The following is a 10,496-nucleotide window of genomic DNA, read 5'->3' as shown; positions in this document are numbered from 1 at the left end:
ATTATATATATATATATTCCCTAGGTAATTCTAATAGTCTGTTGTGTTTGGGAACCAGAATCACATACTACAATAAATCTTAATTAATGTCCTTGTCCACTGACTTATCGTCTTCTACTTCAGCTTTTATAATGCTTCCAGAATTATCTTCTCCTAATACACAAATCTGATGTCTCATTACCTTATTCAAAAGTATTCTGGATCAAACTCTCTCAACTCTCTACCACCTACCCACCCTCTACCACCTACCCTGCATCCCTGACATACTGGCTATTAACTATTCCTCAACCGTGTCTAGTTCATTCCAGTTTGTTCTTTCAGTTTCCTCTATCTGGAATTGCTTTCCCCATTTTGTCTACCTGGTGCACTACTAGTAATAAAAATGAGTCACATGTTATCTCTGAATAAAATTAATCATCATCTGTATTATCGTTCCCTGTTCACTCGACTACAGCACTTAGCATATTATATTATAGTTATATCTGAACATCACTACCACCTCCACCCTAGTAACACTCTCTTCACTCACTCACTGCCGTCGAGTCAATTGCGACTCATAGTGACCGCTCTTTGGGTTTCCGAGGCAGTTATCTCTATGGAAGTAGACTGCCCAGTCTTCCTACTGAGGGGTGGTTCGTGGGTTTGAACCGCCAGTCCTCTGGTTAGCAGTCAAATGCCTTAGACACTATGCCACCAGAGCTCTCCCAGTTATACTAGAATAACTCAAAGACTAGGAATCATTTTCATTTATAAGCCAAGAACTTAATACTAGGTCTACTGTATTAGGTCAATATTTGTTAAATTATGCATTCACTGAAATAAAAGTCAATCCTAGAGAAGAATCTAGGATCAATTCAAGAATTCTGTCCTCCAAACTGTACTAGAGAAAAGGCTTATCAGAGTTTGCTAAAACCAGGTCACACAATAAGCTTGTGGCATAAAGGTACTCTGCCACATTTTGAAAGAAATCATTCAGAATGAAGGTGGATTACAAGGGAAATATAAGGAAAGATGAAATTTGGCTGATCCTATGGCCCCCAGTGACGCTTCAGGCTTGGAGTTGAACTCACTTCTACGGCTTCCAGCCAAACAAAAGACAGAAGTATAAGGTGAACATTTATACCAGGCAGGTACACTCCTTAGAACAATCAACCACAGGAGATCAGAAAGGCAGTGTTTGCACAGCGAAATTACTCAGGGCAGGAATGCCCAGGAAAGAAGCACACAGGGAAAAGGTAACCATAGGGAAGAGGTGAGAAGAGAGCTGTTGCATTATAAAGATTGCAATCAATGTCATGAAACAAAATGTGTATAAACTGTTGAATTTCCTCTATAAACTTTCACCCAAAGCACAATTAAAAAATAATAATAATAATGAAAAAGATGGAATTGTGGCTTCACAGGGAGAGTGGCAGGAGTCTTTGAGTAACTTCTGAAAGAAGCAAAATATGGGGACTGGGGATAAAAGTTTTTGAAGATAAGAGAGAATAGGAGATAGGACAAGGAGAAAGTCAAAATCACCGTTATCTACACTGATATCCTGATCCATGCATTGACTGTCTCCACTTTGAGGCTCGGCGATAAATCACTCATGGACGCTAGGAACACTCCCCTTAAAACGACTAATGTTAAACCCACATCAGTAAATAAACTCTTACATGTGTTGGGTTTCATAGGGACCACTTTATAAAAATCCAAACCCACTGCCATCAAGTTGATTTCTACTCATAGGGATCCCCACTGGGTTTCTGAAGCAGTGAATCTTTATGGAAGTAGATTGCCTCGTCCTCCTTCCATGGAGTGGCTGGTGGATTTGAACCACCAACCATCTGGATAGCAGTTAAATGCCTTAGGTACCGTGCCACCAGAGCACCAAATAACATTTCAGAAACAGAATTTTACCATCTCTAACCACTTCAAGACCGTGTAAAAGGTGATCTCTTATACAAACTGATCCAAGACCCAGAGAACCAGGTTTGGGGTGCAGAGAGTTTAGACAATTCTGATGCCTTTACTAATTCTTAATTATATTCCAAAATTCTTTGAGTTAGTAGAGGTAAAATGCATCTTAGAATCCAAGCTTAACTGAAATTTTTGGGGAAAAGCATTTCATCACCCTCTGGAATATAGAAGGGTAACTTTAGTAAACTGCCTCTGTAAACTTTATTTTGGCAAAATTATTAGCACAATTTCATTTGTTTAGTCTAACTTAAAACCTAACATAATATACAAGTCTGAGAGAGAAGGAATAAAACTTTCAATGTAACTGTGGCACTCAAACTGTATTCATGGAGTCAAGTAACAGGCATTCTGAATATTTTTCAAAATGCAACCCTTCCTATCTGTCTCTGGTAACAGGGGGGAAAATTCGCCCCAAATTATATGCCCCATGTGTGAGGACTTATTGTTTTTATCTTTAAGTTTTCTTTAACTAATTTAACCTTCTCTCTTGGAACTCATACTTCTCCCCTCTCCCACAAGCTCAGGTCTTCTATAAATTCCTCCCCCAAACTTCAGACCATTCAAATGAAGTTTTATGAAATCCATTTATTCACACATACAAAATAATTTATCATTAACAATAAATAAAGGATACACATGCACCTGGAAAGGTAGTTATTCACTACTACCTCTTGAAGGTGACAACAGACAGACTAAGTAAGATTTTTTTTTTAATTCAAGGGCAAAATAATTTCAAGGGTAAATAATTTCAAAAATAAATTTTCAACACATTTTAGCCCATCCACAATTTCACAGTAATGAAGGAACCAGTTTATTACTGCAGTACTCAGCCAAATTTTACACCAAGGATATATGTATGTAAGCATAATTAAAACAAATAAACTGCTTCCAAATATTCTAATGTTATACACACCAATGAAGTTGGTAAACAGAAAACCCTTTCACAATGTTACAGATTTCATTACCATTAACAAAACACATATATTATGGACCCTTCCATAATATTATTGTTCATTCTTAAAGTAAAAATTTCAAAGGCAAAGTGTTAAGGAGGGTGACCTACTGTACTTTTAGATAAATTTGAAGTGCTCAGATTAAGAAATCAGTGCCTTTAAAAAAAATTTTATCTGTCCAAAGTTATCTGAAAGAGATTCAATTATACAACTAAAACTTCACTTAGAAAATGACCTGATTGTTGATGAAAGCCATGAATCGTCACCTAAAAAAATAGTGCCTAGCAGAAAAAAAACACCACTTTCTACTGTCAGGTTGAGATAAATAGAATACATTCGATCTAATACACAATCATGTTACAATTATATATAGCGTGGCTCATCTGAAATAATCCTCAGTTAATATGGAGGTAAGACAAACTATTCAGCTGCACTTCAACTTTAGTCTATTATTTTAGAAAAGCCAAAAACCTAAGTCAATTGAACTACAATATAACTGAAGTACTTTTTATAATAGATGCAATTTTTAACATGGCTCACCAACTGGTTCAAAAGGCCACAAGCAGAAATTTCACACCTGCAAGAGAACACATGTAATAATCCTCATAAAATAATACTACGAATATTCTTGTGATTTTGGGATTGATCATTAGGTTAAATGCCAAACTCGGGTTAGTTTGGCTTTGCTAGTATCCTAAAATGATTCTATGTGTCTTTACTGTTAACACAGAAGCACCAACAGTGAGTAGATCTTTCATAAAATTTACTTAGCAAAACAATTTTTAAAAAATATTTAACCTACAGGTATCTTTCACTTATAAATTTTATTTATATGTAAAAAGCTATTGGTGTAAAACATGTAAAGTTAAGTATATATGTACACATACATAAACATATACACACACGAACACTCTATTCTTCAAATAAGTTGCAAAAAATATCATAACACTACATAAGTAAAAATGTGTACAAAATAATATACGTGTTGTCCACAGGCTGAAATCTCTACAAGTAAACTCTGACAGGCCTAAAAATGTGAAGAGAAAATGAAATGAGCTGTATCTTCCTATAATATTTTATTTTCTATAAGGAGAATATCATGTGTTAAAATATGATATATTATAATTTACAGATTATAATAAGTAATTGTGCAAAGTTTATAAATCAAACCTTACTTTCCCACTTACTTATAATCTTAGAAATGTCCATTTAAAAAAAAAAGAATTCTGGCCCAATAATATAATTACACTCAAGCTTTTAAAAAATTATTATCCAATAAAATATTACCATTATTCTTATCTCCTAGGAAATCTTCCTGTTTCATCACTCAAAAAGCAAGTGAGGCATCTTTAGAAAGTACAAAGGAATCCCTTTTTACCTTAGTACTTTTAGCATTGTGTTACTTTTCTGGGCAGTTTTACATCTGAGTACTAGGCACGTTCATTTTCTACAACCACAATAGCTTAAGACTCTGTTCCTAAAACATGCCACAAATGTCCTAACATTCTTCTTTGCTTTCCTGGTAATACCTTCATTTTTAATTTCTGATTCCAAACATATAACATCCATTTGTGAGAAGTATGCTGGTAAAGGAACTCAAACATACTTTTCAATTTATTTATTCACAGAATTTGAAAATCAGGGCTATGAAAAATGTCTTAAAGTTGGGACAGAAGTCTGAAGTTACTGATTTATTACTATTATACGAAAAGGTTATGCCCCCTTTGAAAACGGCAACTGCAGGGCAGAGGACAGCAAAGGCAGACAAAGGGGAAACAGAGGGCACAAAGAAGCAGGGAGGAGAGAGCAGAGAGAAAGGCAGGAAAAGTTCCCTCCCATGATGAGATACAACTGAGGGCAGAAAAAGGGTCAGGGAACAATGATTTGACTAACCACCATACCTGCAGGAAGACAAACAGAACCTCAAGGAAGCCACCAAAACACACACTAACATCTACATGCAGCTGGAAAGCTGAGAAACTCAAAGCTGGGGCTGGGGGAAATCATCCACTGTAAAGGCCAGAGGGGGCTGTGGAGAATGCAACTCCATTCCAATTCCACGCCTTCCTTCTGTATGTGAATAAGAGTTGTTCTTTCCCTGACTACTCATCAAATTTTCACATACAGGCAGTTCCCAGATTACAAATGACCTCCATTCCTAAATCTGTGTTTAAGTTAAATTTGTATATAAGTCCGAAGAGTTAGGTACGGTTCTTATCTAACATCAGTCAGTCAAATGTTTATCTTACCATATAGCATACAGTGTACCTTTCTACTCATAAAAATATTGAAAGAAACACTTTGATACACTAACATCTTTAACATAATAATACAGTAATAATAATAATAATGTTTTGATGCTTGTAGCAAAGTGGCACCATTTGTTACTATGAAGTATTGTATGTACTTTGAACGCTTAATATAATAGGCTTCAAGAGGATTGGTTACAGATTAAAAGTTGGACATTCATAACTCAGGGACTACCTATAATATAAAAAAAGAGAGAACAAATGAATGCAAGCCCTTGGCTTTCTAAAACAGATGTAGCAGATTAAGGAAATATATCATACCAGAAAATAGGTAATTATCCAATTAATAATATAAGACACTGATGGTAAGAAAATATCACAGAATGTTAGGTTGCATAAAAATATAAAACTTATGCATATACATATTTAAGGTAAACTACCATAAGTCAGAGTCCCTGGATGGTACAAATGATTAATGTGCTCGACTGCTAACCAAAAGGCTGGCGGTTCAAATCCACCCAAAGGTGCCTCAGAAGAAAGGCTTAGCAATCTACTTCCAAAACCCTACGGAAAACCTTATGAAGCATAGCCCTCCTTTGACATACATAGGGTGGCCATGAGTCAGAATCAACTGAAAAGCAACTGGTTACTACAACAACGTCAGGAATACCTGTAGTGGAAACATTCACTAGCAAGAACTCCATTTTGCCTCTAGAGGGCAAACTTGGTCTTCTGGAAAAGCTCTAGCCTAGAGATGTTACTTTCACACTCTACTGAAAAAGAGGAACTAAAATTTAGGAGGCTCCCCAACTTTCTAGGTTAATAGTACCCTTAGTGCCTCAGTAAATTTCTTTCATGGCTCCACCTAGACCAAAATAAATATCTAATGATTCCATTTATACCCAAACAGTCTAATAAAAGAATGTATGTCCCTACACTCAGTAACCATTTGAAAATATAATACATGTGAATGGAAAGAAACAGGTTTATTTTAGTCTTAAAATACGTACAATGTTACACTAATGGGGCATGTATACCTACCGGGCACTGCACAATTTTTAAACATTGAAATCAAATTGGACCACTATCTTCATTTCCTGTTTCACACTGATTTTTGTATGGTACCTGATTTTTGTCACAACAACCTCAGAAAATCCATATTCGTGAAGATATGATGTCAGAGAAAAGAATAGTTCGCTCCCTAATGTGGAAACTGTGTACGTACTACTTCAAGTTGATAGTCTGCAAGGTGCCTGAGACATGTGGCGCATCATTGTATTTGCTTCAAATTTTTTAAATATCTGTTGTGGTCCTCTGGTGGTGCCATGCCTAAGGCATCTGACTACTAATCAAAAGGTTGGTGGTTCAAACCTACCAGTCGCTCTGGAAGGAAGATGAGGCAATTTACTTCCATAAAGATTTATGGGCATTCTGGTGGCATAGTGCCTAAGGCATTTGACTGCTAACCAGAAGGCTGGTGGTTCAAACCCACCAGCCACTCCTCGGAAGGAAGGTTGGGCAATCTACTTCTATAGTGATACTGCCTCTGAAACCCAAGGACAGGTCACTATGAGTCGGATCCAACTCAATGGCAGTACATTTGGTTTGGTTTTATGGTGGCCCTGTGTGTTAAGGAGCCCTGGTGGCACAGTGGTTTAGCATTTGGCTGCTAACCAAAAGGTCAGTACTTCGAACCTACCAGCTGCTCTGCAGGCAAAAGATGTGTTAGTCTACTTCCATAAAGAAACCCTATGGAACTGCTATGGACAGTTATCCTCTGACCTACAGGGTCACTGTGACTCAGAATTAACTTGACAACAGTGAGTTTGGTTTGAGTTTATATATTTGGAAATGATCTCTTCCTACTGATGAGCACAAGTTCGTTACATCAAATAAGGTCTGAAATGCTTGGGAACTAATATGTTGTTGTTGTTATGTGCCGTCAAGTTGGACCCAACTCATAGCGACCCCTCCTTGGGTTTCCAAGGCAGTATCACTACGGAAGTAGATTGCCCCATCTGGGAACTAATATAGACATTAATAACTAATATAGACATTAATGAAACTATCACAAGAATCAGACCCTAAATTAGTAGAAATGGATTGTGTGTATCTAGTCCTCTCACTTACCAAGTCCTTGGTTTAGGCAGAACATTTCAGAAGTGAAAAAGGGAAAAGTTCAACCTCATAATTTACTTAATGTTTGCTACTTACTGTTCAATCAGTTCATAACTTCCAACCTCATAAAAATCTGTGCTATAAGCAAATGCTGCCATATTCAGTTAGGAGTCAAAGTATGTGGTAAGAGTAATTAGCTAAGTGAAAGACAAAAAAAGCTATCTAAGAAATAATGGAAAGAAAAGCAAAGTTTTTTATTACTTTAAAGAATTTTCAGAACCATAAAAGATAATTCAAAATAGGTGGCCTATTTCAAAAAAAAAAAGAAAAAAAAAATCAAGGAGATTACTACAAGTATCTACAATCCCAAAAGTTTGCATCTAGAAAAATAAGACTACTCCTAGGATCTGGTGAATTATCAAGAATGCTTGAAAAGATAAGCCAAACTCTATGGCTGTACTAGTACTTACCTGCTGAATGATTTTGGAAGTTTTCTGAAGATTCTCTCTGGGAGGGACTTTACCAAATAATTTCCAACCAGGAGCACTATGGGCAACTGATTTGAGTTCCTTTGTCCTTTTTGGAAAAAGGTTTCTGAAACACAGAAAAATGATATGAATTGTGTTTTTTTTTTGGTCATTAGGGAGCTATGTAATAGTAATTTTTAAAGTGTGTTTATTCCCAAGACAAATACAAGATATGTTTAAATAAAATTATACCTACTATTGACTGTCAGGAGCTAATTAAAAAAAAAAAACTCAATTAAGAATACTTGGCTTATATAAAAATATTAGCAATATCAACAGAGATACTAGACATAAACTGGGAGAAGGACAACTGTAAATAAAATGTAAATATTTTCTTTGAATCAGCTACAAAGTACAGAATTTTACAATAAAAATGTTAAAGAACCTATGTAAAATAGTGAAAGCACTAAATAATACAATATTTTAGAAAATTATTTCAGTAATAATTGTTTCACTAATAATTTTATATTGTTTGTAACTAAAGTGTATACTGTGCAAAAGCATTTGATTGTGTGGATCATAACAAATTATGGGTAACATTGAAAAGAATGGGAGTTCCAGAACACTTAATTGTGCTCATGAGTAACCTGTACATAGACCTGGAGGCTATCATTCCAACAGAACAAGGGGATCTACTTGCTGCATAGTTTAAAATCAGGAAGGGAGTATATCAGGATTGTATTCTTTCACCATACTTACGCAGTCTGTATGCCAAGCAAACAATCCAAGAAGCTGGACTGTATGAAGAACATGGCATCAGGATTGGAAGAAGACTCATCAACAACCTGCGATACGCAGATGACACAACTTTGCTTGCTGAGAGTGAGGATGACCTGAAGCACTTACTGATGAAGACTGAAAAATACAGTCTGCAGTATGGATTACATCTCAACATAAAGAAAACGAAAATCCTCACAATTGGACCAATAAGCAGCATCACGATAAATGGAGAAAAGATTGAAGTTGTCAAAGATTTCATATTACTTAGTTCCACAATCAACACCAATGGCAGCAGCAGTCAAGACATCAGACGACATATTGCACTGGACAAATCTGCTGCAAAAGACTTCTTTAAAGTGTTTAAGAGCAAGGATGTCTCTATGAAGACTAAGGTCCACCTAACCCAGGCTGTATTTTCAATTGCCTCACAAGCATGTGAGAGCTGGATAATGAACAAGGAAGACCAAAGAGTTGATGCTTTTGAGTTGTGGTGTTGGTGAAGAATACTGAAAGTACCATGGACTCTTGAAAAAACAAACAAATCTGTCCTGGAAGAAGTGCAGCCGGAATTCTCCTTGAAAGCAAGAATGGCCGAACTTCGTCTTACCTACTTCGGTCATGTTGTCAGAAGGGACCATTTCTGAAGAAGGATCTCATGCTCGGTAAAGCGGAGGGTCAGGAAAGAAGGGGAAGGCCCTCAATGAGATGGATTGACAGTGGCTGCAATGATGGGCTGCAACAATGTGAAGTTGGCACAGGACCAGGCAGTGTTTTGTTCTGTTGTGCATAGGGTTGCTGTGAGTCAGAGCTGACTCAACGGCACCTAAGAGCAGCAACAACACGCTGGTCCTCCATCATTAGAAAATGTGTATATGTAAATTGTTTTTCCGAGGACAGGCTATACACAGGAAAGCTTACTGCAAAATAGTCTTTCTATAACCAAGGAAGAAAGTATCTTTCATTGAAAAATCTAAAAACTGCACAACAGTCAAGGATCTTACCTTATCTCTTTCCACAGATGTAGTTGATTTGATTCCTGTGTGGAAAGAGATGAAGGAGAAGCTAAAATAGCATTGATCAGAATAAGGCCAGAGGTCGACTGGAGAACACACCACCAACTGCCCATATGTAAATTTAAGTTGAAGCTCAAGAAAATTAAACAAGTTCCTGACAGCCAAAACATGACCTTGAGTATATACCACCTGAATTTAGAGACATATGAAGAATAGATTTGACACAATGAGCAGAATGAAATTATTGAACAATAACATTATATCACACACAAATACAGTGTGTTGAAGATAATTCACAAATGGTTGCAGGGAACTGCCTGAAAATCCAACCAGATTCAGAAGAGGACCTGGAATGAGGGATATGACTGCTGATGTCAGATGTATCTAGCCTGAAAGAAAAAGTACCAGAAGAATGTTTACTTGTGTTTTACTGACTGTGCAAAGGCATTTGACTGTATGGGTCATAACAAATTGTAGATAACATTGCAAAGAATGGGAATTCCAGAACACTTCATTGTGCTCATGTAGAACCTGTACATAGACAAAGAGGCAGTCAATCCAACAGAACAAAGGGATACTGCATGATTTAAAATCAAGAAAGGTATGCATCAGGGTTGTATCCTCTCACCATACTTATTCAATCTACATGCTGAGTAAATATTCTGAGAAGTTGGACTATATGAAGAAGAACACAGCATCAGGATTGCAGGAAAGCTCATTAACAATTTGTGATACGCAGATGACACAACCTTACTTACTGTAAGTGAAGAAGACCTGAAACACTTAGTGATGAAGATCAAAAACTACAGCCTTACCATAGTCGCAGAGGACATCAAGCTAAATTGGCATAACATACTATACAAAATATTGTTCCACCTCCTACTTTGGCGAGTAGCGACTGGGATCCTAAAAGCTAGCGAGCTGCCATCTAGATGCAACAATGGGTCTCTCCAC

The 10,496-nt window shown here is 36.7% G+C and overlaps 1 protein-coding gene across 1 annotated transcript in view; it reads right to left on the bottom strand.

Annotated features, from left to right (window-relative positions):
* TBC1D12 (TBC1 domain family member 12) overlaps positions 1 to 10,496 on the bottom strand; it is a 134,686-nt gene that overhangs the window by 69,265 nt on the left and 54,925 nt on the right. The window contains exon 2 of the mRNA XM_007951297.1: positions 7,753 to 7,876. Within this exon, the coding sequence (XP_007949488.1) occupies positions 7,753 to 7,876 (124 nt within the window). The remainder of the gene's footprint in view (positions 1 to 7,752; positions 7,877 to 10,496) is intronic.

Source organism: Orycteropus afer, unplaced genomic scaffold (assembly GCF_000298275.1).
Source record: "Orycteropus afer afer isolate SDZICR_OR568_19922 unplaced genomic scaffold, OryAfe1.0 scaffold00293, whole genome shotgun sequence".
Taxonomy (NCBI): Eukaryota; Metazoa; Chordata; class Mammalia; order Tubulidentata; family Orycteropodidae; genus Orycteropus; species Orycteropus afer.
This window is presented reverse-complemented; position numbering and strand designations above follow the sequence as displayed.